General features: G+C 41.1%; 2 protein-coding genes across 4 annotated transcripts in view; both read left to right on the forward strand.

Moving 5' to 3' along the window:
* Positions 1 to 11,209, forward strand: part of suco (SUN domain containing ossification factor) — a 38,870-nt gene extending 27,661 nt beyond the window's left edge. For all 3 annotated transcript variants that reach the window (XM_042005416.1, XM_042005417.1, XM_042005419.1), the window contains 10 exons: positions 73 to 138; positions 1,019 to 1,102; positions 2,963 to 3,041; positions 3,134 to 4,522; positions 4,611 to 4,698; positions 4,798 to 4,902; positions 6,233 to 6,387; positions 6,644 to 6,735; positions 7,508 to 7,563; positions 8,064 to 11,209. In XM_042005416.1, coding sequence (XP_041861350.1) covers positions 73 to 138; positions 1,019 to 1,102; positions 2,963 to 3,041; positions 3,134 to 4,522; positions 4,611 to 4,698; positions 4,798 to 4,902; positions 6,233 to 6,387; positions 6,644 to 6,735; positions 7,508 to 7,563; positions 8,064 to 8,609 — 2,660 coding nt within the window. In that variant the 3' untranslated portion in view covers positions 8,610 to 11,209. The remainder of the gene's footprint in view (positions 1 to 72; positions 139 to 1,018; positions 1,103 to 2,962; positions 3,042 to 3,133; positions 4,523 to 4,610; positions 4,699 to 4,797; positions 4,903 to 6,232; positions 6,388 to 6,643; positions 6,736 to 7,507; positions 7,564 to 8,063) is intronic.
* Positions 11,210 to 13,456: 2,247 nt separating this feature from the next.
* Positions 13,457 to 20,093, forward strand: mysm1 (Myb-like, SWIRM and MPN domains 1). The gene is made up of 20 exons (XM_042006414.1): positions 13,457 to 13,529; positions 13,736 to 13,805; positions 13,879 to 13,949; positions 15,172 to 15,246; positions 15,337 to 15,418; positions 15,595 to 15,693; positions 15,785 to 16,289; positions 16,377 to 16,602; positions 16,693 to 16,823; positions 16,899 to 17,002; positions 17,080 to 17,157; positions 17,243 to 17,325; positions 17,408 to 17,462; positions 18,051 to 18,101; positions 18,251 to 18,325; positions 18,397 to 18,585; positions 18,670 to 18,802; positions 18,960 to 19,065; positions 19,157 to 19,214; positions 19,317 to 20,093. The coding sequence occupies exons 1-20, from the start codon at positions 13,474 to 13,476 to the stop codon at positions 19,593 to 19,595; spliced, it is 2,526 nt and encodes an 841-aa protein (XP_041862348.1). The 5' UTR covers positions 13,457 to 13,473; the 3' UTR covers positions 19,596 to 20,093.
* Positions 20,094 to 20,288: the final 195 nt, after the last annotated feature.

A 20,288-nucleotide genomic window follows, 5' to 3' on the forward strand; every position in this document is an offset into this window, starting at 1 on the left:
ACCTCACATTTATCAGATTTTTTTTTTTTTTAACTCTATCCCAGTTATAACTTGTTATGCATTTCTTTTCAGACTATCCTCCAGGATACCAGCCGCCTGAGGACAAGGCCTCTAAAAACCTGCTTGGCTCAGCAACCAGTATGTATACAAACATACACACCTTCATGCTCATAAAGATATATGCTGCAACTCTGTAAAATACTAAATAACAACAAATATGGGGGGAAATGTAGTTAAAGCTGACATCCACAAAGAAGTTTGCAACCAGCATTGTAAAGACATTTTTACCCAACATGTTGAGTTGACTTATTTAAACATCTGTTCTGTCTCAACCAAGTGATAAATGCCTGGTTCCGAGGGATGCTGTGGGAGTTTACACACTTTTGGACACTTCAAACTTGCATTTACTTCATAATAAAACAAAATAAAAAAAAATGTTTTTGTTTTTTGCTTTTTTTTTTTTATAAATGTCTGTTATTCCTGCCCACACTTTTACAAGTAGACGGAGCTTTATATAGGAAGTAAACAGCAGAAATTTTATGGGCTCAGATGTAAACTCATTTCAACGTTTCTTTGTTATTTTAACCATCTTCTTATTATACACACACACACACATAGGCGGGGGTTTTATGGGTTGCTAAAAAACATTTTCTGCAAAGCTTTTTTTTCTTCTTAAACCACACATGCAAATATGCACTGGTGCCTTTCTGTCTCCAGAAATAGCAAAGGCTGGACTGGTGCTCCCCCAAGCACACTGTAGACAGAGCTCATATGAGAGCTCTGACATCTGGAAACGTCAGAGGGTCACATTGTTTTTCTTTGGAAGGGCAGGCACAGAGGAAAGTGAACAAGTAGAATCTTCAAGTAGAATATTGTCAACATCTGGGAGAATACTGAGTGAAAAAAACATTGCAAACCCGTGGTTTCTTTGATATTTGCTTGGTGTCAGGCTGCTGCCTGTCAGGAACCGCATGCCTGCTAAGTAAATATACTGAGTGTGTGTTTCTTTTTTCTTTAGATGCAATCCTTAACATGGTAAACAACATTGCTGCTAACGTGCTTGGTGGCAAGCCAGAACTGGAGGGTGGAGCAGAACCAGGAGGTATTCAGATACTGTTTACTCTTTTAAGAGTTATTATTGTCACCTGAAACTTGTCTTTCAATTAAGCTTGATTCACTTAACCTTTTCAGCTGTGTCTCCTTCGTCAGCTTGTTTTATGTAACATAATTTAGCTGATTTTGTTACATGTTAAGTAAAATCCACATCAATGCATAACCCACTATTGGCGTCTGAATTTTCTAACTTGTTAGCACTTAAATTGCTCAGCATTTGGCTTATTACAAGCCATTCAATTTTCTTTAATAGTTTCATTAGGACATGCATTAGTTGTAGATTTAGTTTGAGACAAGCAGCAGTTACCCAACAATCGAATTTTCACTGTTAATGAGACGTTTAGGGCATCTGTTACTGTCTCTTTTCATTTTAAAATATATATTTTTGAAGGAGAAACTCAACCATGCTGACTTATTAGCTAAATACTTTCTGTCTTAAAATATAAACTAATTGTCTGGAAAAATAAAAACTGGAATACTGTAAGCTGCTTACAATACTGGCCTTCAGAGATGCTTGGCTCACAGTAACAAGTCTAATTTTAGTCAAAGATGTGGTTATTGAATCAGCCCCTCTGTGTGTTCTCTTTTATAAGAAAGCTAAGGCTCTGTAATGAATCCCTTTCTGCGTAGTTTGAGCGGCTGTACCTTGCCTTAAGGCAGTATGTGGTATAACTGGTTAATTCATTTAGATTGTCAGTTATTTCCTGATCAGCATCAATTAAAACTCATCGATTTGTTGTTGCATGAGTCACTGGGTGTAGATGTCGTGCTGTACTTGCCCATTGGGGCATCAGTGATTTGGTCACACCTTATTGATGGATAATAATAAACTGTGTGTGTTTGCGTTCATCTAAACTTTTTTTTTGTGTGTATGAAAGAAAATGATCCAGATTGGCATCCAAATTTAATAAACAATGATCTCAGAGATGTTTCAGGATCTTTCGTAGACATTACTAATAAACACAGGATTTACATAGAAGACTAGTACAACTTTCCTCTTTTCCTGCACTTTTTTCTTATACTTCATATGTGCTGCTGCTTTTTTTCTTCCGTTATATAACCACTGGTTGGTCTGTCTACCCACATGTTGTTCAGATTAACTGCTTTGAAATCTGGGTCACTTTATGTCCCTCTTTAAAGTGTGAACACATGCACAACCCGAATGTTCGTGTGTATATGAGCTAGGAGAACCAGATGTTTATTCTGCTGCCGGCAGGAGGTCTCCAGCGACGTTTCAGCAGAACTTTGGCAGTCTGTGTTTTAGTTCTTGGAAGAGAGGTCATGCATCTTAGAACAGAGTTGGGGGGTCTATGATGCCAAGCCTGCACGTAGTTCTGTTCACCACATGGAGACGATTCCCTTACTTAGATTTTCTACACAAAGAAGAAAAACTTTCATTATTTCATTTTCAGCTTTTTAGATATGTGACTTTCATTGCAATCCATTAACAAGGCAGAGTCAGAAATCAAAACTTAATAAAAGCAATAAGATGCCAGTAGAGTCCACATATCCAGCCTTGCCTGTTTCTTGCCAAGAGAGCTACGCCACAAAATGTCTTTCTCACTTCAGGCTCTCCACAGTTACACTTCTGATTCCAATTTACACCCACAGAGTCAGAGACAGGCTGTAGGAGAGAGATCAGTTCTAACTGGTCTAAACTGGTTCACAGTATTTCTTCCTTTCCCAAAAATGGGCGTTTCAGCCACACGGCTCTCTGTGCATCTACCTCCTACAGCTGTGCAGGGATGGCAGGGACTCTTCTCTGCTGAGTTATGTAGCTCAGCCTTGCACACTGTTCAGGTATTATGTGTGCTCTGTACTCATCGTTGTGTAATTGTTCAAATTCCAGGTAATACAACAGCAGAGGGGGGTGAAAACAAGGGGAGCACAGACGTTACAGAAAAACCAGCTGAAGCCCCTCATGAAGTGTAAGAATCATCAACAATGAATCACCGTTAATCGATTTTAAGGTTTCAAAAAGAAAGAAAGCTTCTATGTGGCTGAATTTTTATTTTCTCAGAGAGGAGCCGGCAAAACCAGAGCAACTTCCAACAGAGGAACCCTCGAATGTCTCCAGTGACTCAACAATATCTCCCCCCTCATCATCCGAGTCCCACGAGGACAGACAGATTGTGACTCTGGTTGAAGAAGAGGAGGAAGACGAGGAGCCCAAGCTGTCGACTGTCACACTGTTGGAGGAGGAGGGGGAGGAAGAAGAGGAGAAGAGTGAGGAAAAAAGAAGGAGGGAGGCGGACAGGAACCAATGGGAGAGCCAGACTTACTGTCCTTTCTCCTCCTTCTCCTCGCTGTCTCTGTCCTGCATGGCCACGCTGCCGGAGCTGCTACATCGCTGGTGCTCTTCCAGGCTGTCCAAGGAGAGACTGCGCAGCCTCAAAAGGAAACAGCTCAGCACTCAAACACACACTCGCTCTGATGAGAGCACCTCTGTCCTCACACACACCCCCCCACTGCTCCCTGTCCCCGTCCCTACACCTCCCCAACAGTCTCTTCCTCTCACGGAGAAAGTTATAGAACCTGAAGTGGCGGTAAAAGGCCTCAGTGAGGGGAAGCCTTCGGGTGAGGTACTCACCACCGACAGACATCTCAACATGCACACACCTGACACACACACTCCAGAACTCAACATCCTCCTTGAGCCTAGTAGAACCTCCACCATCCCCCCTCACAGTTTCTCAGACATCCACAGCTCTCTGACAAGGCCCACCCCCACCCACGATGAGAAGCCGTTACCTCTTGTTAAAGACGCAGACCTGGACCATGGACCCACTCCACCCCTTCAAACTGCTTCTATCCCAGAGACGCAGCAGGCCAGCAGTGCCACCTCCACTCTTACTGTCAGTTCCACTCCACAACCTCTCTCCTCTGAGATGGCGTCTTCGGGTTTGGTAGTTCCTTCTGTTAAAGAGCAGCCTGTTCAGTCTCTTCCTACTGCATCAAGGCCTGAGGACCTTATACCCCCTCCTACTGAGCTCCCAGCAGCTTTCCCACCAGCTGACACACATACAGAAACGGTTAGGTCAGGCACAGACACTGCTGGAGACACCCAGAGACAAAATGTTCAAGCTCCTCAGATCCATGGGGAGCAGGGGGAGTCTCCTTCTCAAATAGAAGAGCCCCGTAGGGTGGAGGACACAGTGGAGGAGGACCTGTTGAGCACCAATGGGAATGGCAACATCCACCGGACAGCTACAGACTTCTATGCAGAGTTGCAGAACGGAGGAGATTATAACGGTGGAGCAATGAATGGCAACGGTGGGTTATCAAATGGAGGAGCCGTTCATGGGTCCAGCCAGAAGGAGAGCGTCTTCATGAGGCTGAACAACCGGATCAAAGCTCTGGAGATGAACATGAGTCTGTCCAGCAGATATCTGGAAGAGCTCAGCCAGAGGTAAAGACAACAAATGCTACACGATCTATTTGTTTTAAACATTTTCAATCTTATTTTAAGATGTGGCTTTTGCTTGTGTCTTCTACAGGTACCGTAAACAGATGGAGGAGATGCAGCGTGCGTTTAATAAGACCATCATCAAACTACAGAACACCTCCCGCATAGCTGAGGAGCAGGTCACATAGCACTGACTTAAGCTTTGGAAAAATAAGCTGACTCAAATAAAAGCAAGCATTTAGAGGGTTATCTGCTGTTTTTTCTGTGTGCATTTACAGGACCAGAAGCAGACCGATTCCATCCAGGTCCTACAGAGCCAGCTAGAGAACGTCACCAAATTAATGCTCAACCTTACAGCTACAGTGAGCCAGCTGCAGAGAGAGGTAACACACCTTATATTAATGTATTAATTAATTACCTTTGAGAGTTTGGTCCAGCCAAGTCGTTGGCCGTTCAGACTTAAACTCCATGACTTATCAGCTTCCCCATGTAACACAGTTGCGTCATGGAAGTCTACCGGATATTTTTACACACTTCAAACAAATGCATAAAAAAATCAGTACTTTAAGGGTTTCTGCTAACTTTATGACTAAAAAAATGTCTCAGCTATGAGTGAAATACGCAATGTTGTGTTCAAAGTGCGCAAAAGAATCTTTATACACTTGCAGAATTCAAGCAACTAAAGATCCATTGAATTATATTTTACTTCTGATTACAGTGTTTACACACCACAAGGAAAATGTGTAGTGTTTGCACATTGTGCATAAAATGTAGCTGATATTATTGTTATAGCACACATCCACAGGCAAGAGCTTCCAGACTTGCAGGACCATCAGAAAAACTCAGAAAATAATTATTATAACAGATGCAATAACAATAAAACTAGTTATAGATGTTGTTTCTCCTCCAGTGGATCCAGTGGACGATTATAGGACCCAAAGTCACAGAATCTTGGAGTCCCACACATTTTCATTGTTGCCTCACTTTGGCCTGAGCAGATGACTAATAAGAGCAGACTAACCTTTTATAGAAGGACGCTTTTCAGACAGTGAGGGAAATTAACAACATGATAAAAAGCTAAAGTAAATTTGGATAAGTTATATTAATATGTAGGTAACTTATTGATTTGTGGAACATAGTCATTTATCATACAGGCAGGATGATAGAAATGTTCATATTCTAACTAAACTGAAGACAACCTAGAGTTTTAGCATAGACCTTTTTTATTTTTAGGGGAAAACTGTAGTTACTAACTCAAAGTATTTTAAATATGTCCCGCTAACTTACTGACTTGGACCTAAGATAAATAATTGTCATTAAAATGACGTTATTAGTAGTATTCAGATACTCTGACCATGTTTAGAAGTGTGATGTTGGGTCAGATAAATGTAGAAAAGACAGAAGACACAAACCTGTGTCAGACAACCTAAATATAAATTCTGACTTCATGTTCTGTGGACTCTCACTTTGAAGTAAACACTTTCAACTTGCGTGGTGGAAACGGCTGTCTGTGTCCAGCCAGGGGTTGGCTGCCAGCTCTTAGGAAGGAATTTATATTAAATTTGGAACCACATTCCAAAAAAAAAGCACTTTGTTACTTAAATAAAAGAGTTCAGAGTGTTGTTCTTCCTGATGCTGTCAGGCTTGTTGCAGACACTTTCAGGACAAACTAGAAGACTTAATGTCAACATGCTTATTATTTCTCCTCTGCAGGTTTCTGATCGTCAGAGCTACCTGGTGGTCTCTCTGGTTCTGTGTCTGTTGCTGGGGCTCCTGCTGTGTCTGCAATGCTGCCGCAGCTCATCTCCCAGCCCCAGTTCCAACATTGCTGCCATCCCCAAGAGCAACCACTACCCTAGCCCCAAGAGGTTGGTCTCTACACTCCCTTAACTTCCAATGAAAATGAGATTTTGTTTCTGTAAGTTTGGTGTTTGAATGTCTGAGTATTGCTCTGCTTTTCTTAGATCTGTCATTATAAATTCTGCACTTTGGTTGTGCCATTTTTAAAAACAATTAGGACTTTTCAAAGCACAAGTTTTGTGCAGTGCCATGACTCCTGTTGTGCCACTAAATGTAAACAACTTTGCTAACAGCATGAACAACCTCATGTTTCTGATTTATCAGATGTTTCTCCTCTTATGATGACATGAGCCTAAAACGCAGGGTGGCATGTCCACTTGTCCGCTCCAAGTCATTTCAGCTGTCCTCTACAGAAGGTAAGAGCCCGTCTCTGACGAAAACTACACACTAAACAAGGTTTTGCTTTTGTTTTTCCCCCCCCCCCACAGCTTACCTTTTTGTTTTTTCCATCTATTGTATTTCTCCTCTTGTTTGTATCATTGAGACATGAGCAACAATGAGCCTTGGTATAGTCATAGCTTGCTGCAAAGATTGAATAATTGCAACTCTTTCAGGCTAGCCGCTCTCAGGTACTGCAGCTACACCTGATCTTTCCTTGTTCTTTTCATCTGCCATTTCCTCACACATGCCAGAGTGTTAAGCAACTCAAGGCCACAGTGTGCAGCTGTTGCAAGCAAGAAAAGAATCAAGCCTTTGACTCAGGGAACCTAAAAAACTCCCCCTGCTGTTCATTATCTCTCAGCTGTGTGTGTGTGTGTGTGTGATTGAGACAGAAATTGTCCTTCAGGGCGAGAGGCTGTCATTGCCAGCTTGTGTCCACATGCAGACTTCCTGAGTGTAATAATAGAGCACAATGCTTTGCTGGCTCAGGGCAGACATTTGCAAGTAGTGATTAATAATGAAATAACACACTTTTCTGTAATTTCAGCCTCACATTAGATTTTAGCTTTAATCAAATTATTTGTGCTTGTTCCTTTTCCAACTCTAGGCCATGATTAGCAGATGGAAATTGTTTTTTGCATTTTTGTCATAACTAAAGCTACTTGCAAGGTCACTTCATGCTTGTTACATGTATGTATTCCTGTTTGCCATTTCATCATTAACCTGGCCCCTCTCTCCCCTCCCCAGTAGGTCCAGATGACTTGTACATTGTAGAACCTCTAAGGTTTTCTCCAGAGAAAAAGGTACAGTGTATGTTGGCTGTGATGGCCACCTTACATAAGTCCTGTGTGTTCTCTAGTGTCAGTACGTCTGTACAATAAGTGTGTTGGATAGATCAGGGAACTACTTCTTGGTCAGATTTCTGATCATAGTGGGAGTAGTCAAGATGAGGGATCAGTTGAGGAATATTGAGTTACAGCTCAGGCCAAATGCCACTTCTTTGCTGACACTGTTAGCATTAGCACGCGGCTAATTCATCTCCATGAACTTGTTCAGTTAGTTAATTTAAGCAAGATTACTACACTGTTTTTTATCACTATACCATGAAGGTCAATCATAAATACTTCCAAATCCCATATTCCATTATTCCCTGTGAAATTTTCCCATCTTCTCTGACCAGCTGGTGTGCCGTCAGTGTCTAGCACAAAAGTGGTTGTTATGGTTGTTTAATACAAGTTCTGTCTTTGCTTTCTCTGAGATGTTTGGAAATCATTTCTCCACCTCTGTTGTGTTTTTCTTGCAGAAAAAACGCTGCAAGTCAAAGTCTCTGGACAAAGTTGAGACCTTGAAGGCATTCGATCCCTCTGCGCTCCTCGCAAACGGGGATCCCAAGTGCAATGGCTTCCTCCCATCCCTCCCTGCACCACCACCCCTTCCTTTACCTCCTCCCCCTCCTCCCTTGCCACCTCTCCTTCCCTCTACAGAGGAGGTGTCATCATTACACTCTTGCACCCCCAAGGAATTCCCCTCAGAAACTAGCAGCTGCAGCTCATCCACTCATTCGGAGGAGTCGTACACTAGCCGCCTCCCACCTCCTTCTCCAATCTGCCCCCTCACCGGCATGTGCAATGGCCACGCCCTTTCTTTCCCCCTGAGCCAGCTTCCAGCCAAGTCCCGCCAGGAGAAGCGCTCGACAAAGCGGCGGAAGTCTCGACAAACTGAGCTACAGTTCCCTCACATGCCCGGGGGGAGCGTCAGCCCTCTTCCCAGTCTGCAGCAGCTTATGAAGGGAAACAAGGAGATTAGTGTCGGGACCATCGGGGTGACTGCTGTCAACGGACATATCTGAAATCTAAAACTTTACATTTTAAAAGTTTTTGCTCACAAGAAAAAGGCAAACTCTTGAGAAAAAGAGGTCTTATCACATCCCAAAGAACCACATTTCCCATGAGCACCCAGGCGTACCGTGGAGCTGAAGTGGGTATGGCAGCATTAGCTCATCCAGCCCTTATCCACTCTTGTCAAAGACCTGTTTACGGTTATGTGCCTTTATATCTGTTGTAGACCTTTTAATTCCTTAAAGCATTAAAGAAAAGTTGTACAAAGAGAGACACTGTGGTGGGGAGCGACACATCAGTACCATCAAATCCATCTGGAGGTTCATTTTCTTCTTCTGGATAAGCACACCCTCTGTAATGTTTTTCCCCACATGGTGTGCACAGAGACCAGAGGTTCTAGCCTCAACTCTACGTTCCTTAAACGAGTATTAGGCTGCTGCTTTTGGAGGAAAGTGTCATTGTGAGAGAACTGTGGAGCATGACGCCTTCTTTCATCCTTATCTGCTTCTGAGTTTTGTTGCCATCATCTAATTTCATCCATCCTGTTTTAAGTTCTGAAAAGATGCAGGTGTTCGTATGGGACCAGTGTTAAATTCTCCTTGTGCATGCATCTGATTCTCTTGCTATGTCAGCCTGTTTCAAACCAACCACAAGAGCTGAATGAAGAAACTGAATTTGCATAATAGTAAATAGCCTTAGTGAGTCAGCCCTTAAAGTTTTCTGTCTTATTTAACATCATAATTCAGGTACAGTAATAGCAGTCTGCAGATCCTACAGGCTTGTAGTGAAATATTTAATCTACTTAGTGATTTGGGCTGGGCCCAAAACACACTGCTCACACACAGGTGCAGAAGCATTCTATTATGTTAGATTCTGTTACTCTGATGAAGGTAACCAAGCCAGAGATGAGCTGGATTCTGTTTCTATGTGTATGTCAGTCATTTAAAACTGAGCCATGTCCCGCTCTCATCCTTGCTGGTTTGGTTTATTTAAAACCAATCAGGAGGAAATGGTTCCTGCTTCGGGCCCGATGTACTGTAGGAATGCATTGTTTAGCGGAGTTGAATGTTTACACTTGTATCACACACACAACTGCTGGGACCCTGCAGACCAGTCTGACTGACCAGTTTTATTTATCTATTTATTTATTTAAAAGACTATATAGGTTTTTCTAATCAAGGCACTGGTTGGTCAGTCTCCCGGTCCTGCAGGGCCACAGCAGTTTATTCATTGAGTTTTTTTTTTTACATAGAAATATTACTCAGTGGTACTGATGAATACAGTCATGGAGGATGGCAGGATGGATCTCTCCTATGTTACACGTTATTGTAGATTTTTACTGCATGAAGCTTTTGATAGTGTTGGCTGACATTTCAAGCTGAGGTAAAGTATCATCTCAGTCACATTTTACATCCAGCAGAATAAGATTGTTTATGATTTTATTAGGATCATCACACTGCAGTTTCTGTCTGTTCAGAGCTGCTGGGTAATTAGAAATATTGGAAAGGGCTGAGCTAAGTGTTTATTGCTGTCCCGTCTTATGTCTTTATTGTTGTTGCATCTATTCTAGATGAACTAACTTGATTTTTAAGTCACTCTGCGCGGTATCGTGACTGACCTACGCTAACATTCGGTTCAAATGTCTGCAGAAGTAAAAGCAGGGTATTCGTTCTTTGTTTTTAAATTATAAAATTTAAATGTCTTTTTGTACAAACGCTGTTTCTGATTGGCTCTGTGTGGTTGGTATTGTGGACATTTTGACTCAGACAGTACTACTCTTCCAGAATAACAGCATAGCTAGCTTTTGGCCCACCTTCTACAGCTCTTCTTCCTCCACATACAGGTAACCGCTAGGGTCACCTCTGGCTCCTGCTGCATGACTCTGTGATTGTGGAGAAAACTTTGAATACACCTGCTTGCATTAACCACTCCATCATGTCTCCAGTCGGAGGCTTAAAACGCTTTCTCTTTCTACACCTGTGCTCGCTCTACTAGCTGATCTTTCTGTGCACCCTCTCTCTCACATTACACTCCTGCTATCTTGTATTGACTCATTACTGCTGTCAGACTTCATGTGTTTGCCCCACCTGGTATGACTGTGATGTTTTGTGAAGAGGAAAATAATTGATTAAAGGGAAAGCAGCAAAAATTAGTCTGATCTGGAACACTATAAATGTGATTGTTTGTTCCACAAGTCGTGCAAATCCTTTTTTTTTTTTCTTTACCCTTTTTGAATGTGTATGATGCGTGTATACTTGTACACTTGTGAGATTATTTTGTCTGTCCCTGTGTGTGTCTCTTATGAGAAAGACTACTTTGAACCTACTTATACACATAACACAGCAAACGAGGAGGCACTTGCAGAGAAGTTGTAGAAGCTCATCGTGCACTTTTTATAGCTCCTCATGCCTTTTTTGTTGTTTTTCTACTTTCTATGTCAAGTGCTATCTTTTCTTTGTCTCTCCCTTTCTCTTTTTCTCTCTCTGTGAGTACTCTGAAGAGCTGCACAGTATTTTTGAGCAAGAGTGAGTTACTACAAAAGCTGTAGTGCCATTAGAAACTGTGAATTCTTTCTAAATAAAAATAAAACCTTTTTTTGTTTTGTCTTTGACTGGGTCTGCATTTTATTGTGTTTCCTCTTTTGCAGTATTTAGTGTTCCAAGTTATCATGCAAATAGTTTTTTTTCTTCAAAATAACCAATGCAAATGACTGAATACATTTTTTAATCTTTAGATATTATATTACTTTATATAATAATTTGTGTTTATTTAACAAAACTGACAATTTTTTTTTTTTTTTTTTTTTTTTGTCTTGGTTTTTTTTCCAATCATTGGCAAATCCATCGTTTCATCACTGTCAATTATTGCAATTTCTCTCTGGGATAAATAAAATACTCTTACTCAGTTTTAAAACATTAAATAGGTTGTAAAGAACTGAAAATGAACACTTAAAATTATTTTAGAAAAATTATCTATGTAATGCAAAACATTACATAGATTTTTTTTTCTAAAAGCAAATTTATTTGTCCAGATCAAGTTTAACGTTAATATAGGAGCTCTTTTTTTTTTTTTTTTTTTTACATCACCTTAGCTGGGAATCAATAAAAGTATCTTTCGAGGCAACTCTCTCTCATGCATTGAACTTGGAAGGCCATGGATAGTTTCTGTCTGCATTAAAGAGACCAGATTCTCAAAGTTGATGTTTGTAGGCAGATTCCCCCCATCTTTAGATCTTCCTTTTAAGGATGCTCCACAGCTTCTCAGTAGGGTTGAAATCGGGGGCTGATGATGGCCACATGAGTTTTCTCCCTTTATCGTCATACCCAAAGATTCATCTATAGCTTTTTGCAGCATGGGATGCTGTGTTGTCTTGTGTGAAAATGGTTTTATTCCTTAAGGCAACGTTCTTCCCTTCCCATGACAGGAAATGGTTAGTAAGAAATGTATTTTTCTCAAGGGCATTTACACCCTCTGTTACCATAAAGGGACCTACCATCTCCCTCATTATTCCAGCTCAAAACACCACTCCACCAACTTGCTGATGGTGCAGCCTTGTTGGAACATGGTGACCATCTACCAACCATCCAGAAATCCAGGCATCTGGAGCATCCAGTGAAGTATGGCATTAATTGTTGAATAAACTTGACCAGGTGATCTTAGAGGTGGTTCATATGGCACTAGCAAATTGTGTGTGTGTGTATGTTTCCAATACATCTGATGCATATATAGCCATTTAGTTGGACCTTTTGGGTTGTTCTTGAGCATTTTAAAGTTCTATATAAATGAAGCTGAGTTGATTTAAATATTGTCATTAAAAGTAAATTATTTTCTGAACTAATGGCATGAAGAAGGTGATGGCAAATGTTACAGATGTATCAGTTCAATAGAGCCAATGTTATATATGTGACTAAAATGTGTGAAATATGGACAGACACACCACAACAGCCATTGTGATTGTTTGCATGAAGACTTCCTAAATTGTAAATAGAACTTCCTGTGGGACTTCTCGGGTGTGTTCATTTGCATAAGCACATCTGTTTGTGGGTGAGTTGAAGCATACATGCACATGTAACCTATGCATGTGCGCATTCATATATAAATACTTATTTTTAACTAGTGTAAATGTAATACTTTTCCATATTACTGGGTATCAGGGAAATACATATTATTTGTTGTGTGTCTGGTGGTGGCATTGCACAGTATGTGCAGTCCATGTTGAACAGTGTGTGAAGGTGTTGGGTGGAGGGGGATTGCTGAGTCAGGGCATTTGCCAGAGCACAACACAAGCAGGTACTGGGACTGTTAAGGCTGCAACAAGGTTACAAGATGCAGCTGAGACATGTATTTTCACACTGGTTTAAAAGCATTACCACAGGGTGCAGAAAAGGCATATATACTCTTTTTCAAAGTTCATATTATATAACATTCTGTAAAATTTTTATACTTTTTTTCTGTTTTGACAATGAAAAGAGCTTGAAACTGTTTCTAGACACCCAGCAACCTCACGCTAACCCCATAAAGACAGAAAACCAATCTGTTTTCTGTCTTATCTTGGCCACCCCATTGAAAATGTCCTGGACATGCTACTGTGTTATGGTTCATGCTATTACTGTCAAAGAGAACAAACAAGTCTTTAAGTGTTTTTTTTTTGTATATATTTTTTTATGCACATATATATACACGCTTACTTGTTTAGGATTTTCCATGCAGGATATTGTTTAAACCTGATTATTTGAAATTCCCAGAATTTAACCCGCATATGGACAAACTGCAGAGTCGCACTCCTGGCCGCCAGGTGGCGCTGTGAGTAAATCTGGAAGCTCTTTCCCTCCAGCGCGCCGTTCTGTTTTCTGATATTTACGTTTGTACAACAACATGGAGGACGAGGTGGATGTTGATATCGAGGGAGATGACTTTGGTAACAGTTTAAGGCAAGGATGTCAATTTTTGTAGTAAATTAATAGACGTACTTTCAGCCGATGTGATCGTTGTTGTCCACGCTACAAAGAAGGAGGTTTACAGTCACTTAATACGGGTTATCTGTTTGATTGTCAGATGGAGTGTGTGCTTGTGTTTGTATGCAACTTTTGCCGTTAACATGTTGCATTAATGACAGCTTCTTTCTTCGCTATTGCAGTGAGATGGATGGAGGTTTGCTCCAGGGGGACTTCACACAGTCTGCGGGGAAGGGCAGCTCCTGGATGCTGGTATGTAGTTCGGTTGTCCATCAGTCTCCGGTGGGTTAGGTGGTCCCTTTGACTCTGTCTCTCGTTTTTACAGCCCTGGGAGCTGGACAGCTCAATCAGCCCAGAGAACAGAGAAGTGATCGAGAGGATGCTGCTGGAGGAACAGTATCCTTTTAATAATAAATGAGATGGGCATCAGCTGCCTCCATCTGTAACTAACGCGCTCAGATATTTTTGCACAGGTAAGGCACATCATTCCTTAAGAGAAATGTCACGAGCATTCTGATAACACTAAGTTTCCTCCACACATATACTGTGTGTTAAGAATTGCAGTTAGTTCCTCTTTTCGATGCTGCTGGATCTGCGTAAGGCACTGCAGAAAGAAGAGTCAAAATCTCAAACTTCAGTAAACAAACAAACAAACAGAAGTTAAATACACATAAAGGAGAGCAGGGCCGGCTAGTTTAATCTCCTTGATACTTTTAATTTTTTTTCCCTAAGTTTGTTTAGCTAATTATTAAACAGATTATTTAATTAAGTGTTTGACAGAAGTGATTAGGAAACAAGTTGCCACTGTCTAGTGTTTTGCTGAGTCCAAAAAGTTGCAGATGAGTTGATTTTTAGAAACATTTTTGACACCGATGCAGTCTGTGCTATTTTATCTGCTTGCCAAAACACACGAAGTCACAGCTAATATCCTGAAACGTGCTTAAAGTGCAGGCTTTTGACTAACAGAGTAAAAACTATTTATGTAAACTTCAGAATTGTTTTAGTTGTTTCTATCCACTATCATATGATCAAGAAACACCAATAACCTGGTAACTTTGGAAGCCATGTATGCTGATGCCATAACACCATCATCATCAAGAGTTTACAGGTTAGACAATATGCTTCAGATCATGAGCTGTTCCACACTTTTTCTCTAATCTGATTCAGGTTGATCTTTAATTCAGAACAGCACTGACTTTAAGATCAGTTTTCAACTAAATCTAATCAGGCCTTTTGATTTTTGAGGCTAAGGTGGGCACCATCTGGTAAAAACCATTCATGATCTGTGTCACTTGCACTGAGAGCTCATTTGACCCCTTGCTATGGCCTATAACTATTTTCAAGTGACACTCTTTAACTCCAGACCCTATACCCCCTTAATTGACAAATAATAAATGAAAAGCTTTTGAAACACCTTTTGAGTCACCGCTTCAACAACATTTAAATCCATGTGATTTACATATAAAAAAAATCTGAGTCTGCAGTTTAAGCCTGCATTAATTATCTATGTAACTTCAATATAGTTTATTAAAAGACTAAACATATATTAACCTAATGCAAACTATGTAACACGTGCATGTCTAACATTAAAAGTGGTTGTCCTAACTCTACTCCCAAGATATTATTTGACAGGTAAGGGGATTCCTGACCAGATTTTACACAGTGATGCAAACAATAAACCCAAAATGAAGAAGTAAGTCAGTTGTTTCAGCATTCACCTTCACCAATACTGTTATTCCTACTTTTGTTGGCAACCATGTGACCCTCTGTGTTGGTTCTTCAGGTCTCCAGCCAAGAGCTCAGCCTCAGCCTCTGCTGCATCGCGCTGGTCCAAACAGGAGAAAGAACTGTTTGAGAAAGGACTGGTAAGCTTCTCTAGTCCACATGCAGCTGTTTCTGTTGTTGTCATTGCTGTTGTTTTAAAAGCTTGTGAATTGATGTCACTTTCATCAAAATTGCCATGTATAAGATTTATCCTGCAGATAATTTCCTTTAGGGATTAATAAGGTAATTTTTATATCATTCATTCATTTAATTTCAGGCTCAGTTTGGTCGAAGGTGGACTAAGATTGCGAAACTGGTGGGCAGTAGGACTGTTCTTCAGGTCAAGAGTTATGCCAGGCAGTATTTCAAACACAAGGTAATAATCTCTGCCTACTGAAAAGTAGTATGCACAAGTTAAGTTTGTCATGCAAATAAGACTTAAGGTTTCTTGATTATTTCCACTCCAGACTAAATCAGAGCCCGGAGCTGCAGCTCCACCTACAGGTCCTGTGCAGCACCTACAACCTCTGCAGCCCATGTCCGGCCACACGTCCACTCTGACCAATGCTGTCCGCATAGAGAGGCTTTCTGATGACGAGGATGTCGACATCACGGATGACCTAAGCGAGGATGAGAAGGCAGATGAGAGACAAACTGAGACCAAGATCCAAATAGAAGAGGCGGGTCTGAGTGGGACAGAGAGCATCCATGATACAAAGGACCGGTCCAGTCCGAGCCCTCTTTCTCTGCAAACTCCTCAACCCTCATCTTCTCTTGTTTCCTCAGAGGATATTGAAGTAAACAGACTAGATGAGAATGTGAATAAAACAGCATCTATTTTCCCATTAAGCCCTCAGACAGAAACACAAACAGACTCAAAGCAGACATTTGATGCAGATGGAGGCCAGAACTCCCAGCATGACATCTCAGTGCAGATGGGTCAGCTGGATGAAGCTGATGGGGACTTCAAAGGTAATCCACATGTAGAAGTGTTTTTTTTAAATCAACATCAAGAACTTATTTAATTTAGTGATATTTTACATACATTTTTTTCTTCAGATTTTGCTGATAAGGTTGAGACTGATGGACCAGAGAAAGACCAGGAGGAGCAAGAAGATGAAGACGAGGAAGATGAGGAGCTTAAGGCCCCGGAGCAAGAAATAGAGATGGATATGGAAACCATTACAGAGGATGAGAAACAAGCTATCCCAGAGTTCTTTGAGGGACGACCATCCAAAACTCCTGAAAGATATCTGAAGATTAGAAACTACATCCTGGATCAGTGGTACTACAAAGACAAACGGGTCACATGTTCGATAGCTTCTTTCACCGCCGCTTAGCAGAAGAAGTTATTGTTGTGATGTTTGTCCACCAGGCTGAAAAGCAGACCCAAGTACCTGAACAAGACGTCGGTCCGACCTGGTCTGAAGAACTGTGGAGATGTCAACTGCATTGGAAGAATACACACCTACCTGGAGCTCATAGGGGCCATCAACTTCAATTGTGGTAACTCTGCTGAGCTTTTTACAAACTTAGCTTTGGCTCCTTTTTGATGTTTTAGCTCTGATTTTCTTCGTGCAGAGCAAGCGGTCTATAACCGCCCCAAGGTGGTGGACCGCACCAGGATAAAGGAGGGCAAGGAAGTTCTGGAGGCCTATCAGCTTGCCCAGAGATTACAGAGTATGGTAGGTACCAAGAAACAGACCCTGTCGTCCAACAACAGAGTATGAGCAGATTTCTACTAACTTCTGTTTGGTTGTAGCGGACCAGGAAGCGGCGTGTGCGAGACTTATGGGGGAACTGGTGTGACGCTAAAGATTTGGAGGGACAGACGTTTGAGGTTTGGATAGACATGCACACGCTGCAACTGTTATAAATTCACATGAATATTTCTTCTGATTCGTTGCGGGTGATGTGTTTCTCAGCATCTCAGTGCTGAAGAATTGGCTCTGAGGAGGGAGGAGATGAAAAAGCAGCCTAAACCCTGCAAGATGTCAAGATACAGAGGGTGAGCATGATGGACTGATATGCTGAGAACAAAACATATGCATGTAATAAAACTGACACTATAATCTCACTCTGTCCACTAGGTCTTTTGATCCCTTCCAGCTGATCCCCTGCAGGTCTTTTGAAGATGATGTACAGGTCAGTATCATCACTTAGTCTCCAGTGATGCTGTCTGTCTCTGCACAATATGCATTCCTGTATAAAGGAGGCGTCTCCTCTCTTGCTGCAGAAAGTTACTGTATAAGATTATTAAGCAATGACCACCTGTATTGTTTTTATTGCAGCAGAGCTGAAGAAGCCTCTGTCAGATTTTGTTTAGTTATTTGATCAGCATGTTGCGTAAAGGAAGTATAAATGTCCTTTAGAATCAGAATCAGACGTACTTAAATGAGCTCAAAGTGGTTAATGGTGGTGTTACAGCAGCATAATAGGAAGAGAAAAGAAAGGAAGAATGAGAGGTCTAGAATAAAATATGATGCAAAAAATACTTGGCCTTAGAAAGAGTTTTATGAAGTGATCGAAGCTCAATTTTACCATTAAAAAAAGAAAACAGATGGCTTTTCTTGAACTTTTTATTTGAAAGCCTTTGCAGGCTCTTGTATTTTTTGACAGTATGGTACAGTAACATGCATGTATATTTTTATTTTACATACAGTATGTGTTAATAACATAGACTTTTAAAAGTAATTTAATCATTTTAATGTCTTCACTGCTCTTTTTCCCCAGGAACCATTCCAGGTCATTGTGTGTGCTGAGACGCTTCTCATCATGGACATGGTATATGATACACACATAACCTCAGCTGCAGTGTTTCTACTGTGCTTTCAGGCTGTCAGTGCTTTTGTGGTACCAGTGTTATTTCTTGTCAAAAGTATAGCATCTTTCAGTTTCTAAACTGATAAAATGTGCTATAATCTTTTATTCAGCATGCTCATGTGTCACGAGGGGAAGTCATTGGTTTGCTGGGTGGAACGTTTAATGAGGAAGCAAAAGTACTGAAGGTAGGAGGAGAAGTAAGAAGCAAGTAAAGCTTTTATCCACAACATTTTCTGAAAACAGACTGTTCTTGTAGATCTGTGCAGCGGAGCCGTGCAACAGTGTGAGCACAGGTCTGCAGTGTGAGATGGACCCGGTGTCTCAGACACTGGCCTGTGATGTGCTGTCCTCTCTGGGTCTCAATGTGGTGGGATGGTACCATTCCCACCCATCTTTCCACCCAAACCCGTCAGTGCGGGACATAAACACACAGGACCAATTCCAGGTAAAAGTCCATGAATGAGAGAATTACTGCAGGATTCCCCACATTTGAACGTTGGTCTGATCCTTTTTGTCCTGATTGATTCAGAGTTATTTCTCACGTGGCGGAGCCCCTTTCATCGGGATGATAGTGAGCCCATATGATCCAGCCAATCCCTCCCCCCACTCCCAAATTACCTGCTTGTTGGTAAAAGAGAGCCAGGAGCCCTCAGGCCCCCACAGTACGTCGAAAACAAACACACACATATGACTCAATGCCTCAAAACAGTTGAGATCAAGATGCTTTGAAATTAAGCAGACAATGTAGATCGGTAGTTTGTCTACGTATTAACAGCAGATCCTCTGGCTGAGTCTTTCTCTGGCTCTGTTTCTCCACAGAGCTTCCCTACAGATTTGACTTCCTGTCATCACAAGACACCCCTGACTGGGAACAAATCATGAGGAGGGCTCAGTGGATCATTCATAAATATGCTCAAGCACCTGGGTGAGCGATAAACAAGTCTGTTCTTCATGAGCTATTGAACAGTTCCTGGTGACGTGTCTGTAAACAGCGTTTGCCCTCTCTGATTGGCTAGGAATGTCCAGATGGACAGATTATACCGGAGAGACTCCCATCTCACCTGTTTGGAGAAGGTCAGTTTGCACATCTCAGCCTTTTGTGGCTTTGTAAAGTGATTTATACCTCCTTTTACAATTTTGTTGTGCACTTCATTTAATTTGACTTCCTCCCTCTAGATGTTGGCATCTATGGTGAGATATTTGGAACCCCTACCAAACAGGGAGGGAGACCCCTTCCTCACTCAGATCCAGTCCCTCTTCTGGTCAGACTTCATCACAAAGCAGCAATCATCAGACAAGGAAGGAGAACCACCAATGGACTCTGATGACATTGGTGCTGATCAGCTGATCAGTCAGGAGACGCCCCAGGAAGGAAGAGGAGACGTAGAGACAAACAGCAGCACAGTGTTGCATCTAGGCTCTGTGTTGTCGGCAGAACATGACTATTTACTGTGAACTTTGTAGTCAACCGCCCTTGTTTTGTACCATGATATTCACAACAGTATAACAGTGTTTATAAAGACATTAAGGATAATGTTTAGTATTATTCACTTAATCATTTAGGATTATATTTTATGACATTTTAATATGGTTTTAGACTTGGTTAGTCACAAGTATGTTAGACCAAAAACCAATAGTTAGGCATAATACTCTTGTGATTTTTTTTTGTGTGTAAGTCTTGTTTGTTATGTATGTGGGGATCCATAAACTGAGATACGGTTATAACAATATTGGTTTCTGGCATCTCTCTTGGGAGCAAAGTTCTGGATCCACAAACTTAAATTGCTGTTTAAGGAACAGAGTTGGAATCAGGTTAATGTGATGGTGCTTTTATGTCAAGTCCTTGCAGTGGCAGGAAATAAATGTTTGGCAGAGAGGGTTTATGAATGAGTGAAAATGTTCTCAGTCTTTTAGAATTATCTTTAACATTAAAATTAAAGTTTATTTTTTATATTTGGTGGTCTATTGTATGTTTGTGTACTACTTTGACAGTCATTTGACAGTTTGTTTTAAAGGCTCTTGTTTCCAGCACTATTTAAAACTTTTCTTCTCTCTTTATGATGAAAATTAATTGACAATAAAGAGCCAGTCATTTCCATAGCTGTTAACTATTGGCAACTTGTACTCTTATTTATTTAGACTGTCTCC

The sequence above is a fragment of the Melanotaenia boesemani genome, chromosome 14, assembly GCF_017639745.1.
Source record: "Melanotaenia boesemani isolate fMelBoe1 chromosome 14, fMelBoe1.pri, whole genome shotgun sequence".
Taxonomy (NCBI): domain Eukaryota; kingdom Metazoa; phylum Chordata; class Actinopteri; order Atheriniformes; family Melanotaeniidae; genus Melanotaenia; species Melanotaenia boesemani.

Coding starts and splice junctions, on each gene's coding strand:
- mysm1 (XM_042006414.1), top strand. CDS start 13,474: ATGGAGGACGAGGTGGATGTTGATATCGAGGGAGATGACTTTGGTAAC. Junction 18,586..18,669: donor ACACACAGGACCAATTCCAG/GTAAAAGTCCAT, acceptor TGATTGATTCAG/AGTTATTTCTCACGTGGCGG. Junction 19,066..19,156: donor AAATATGCTCAAGCACCTGG/GTGAGCGATAAA, acceptor CTGATTGGCTAG/GAATGTCCAGATGGACAGAT.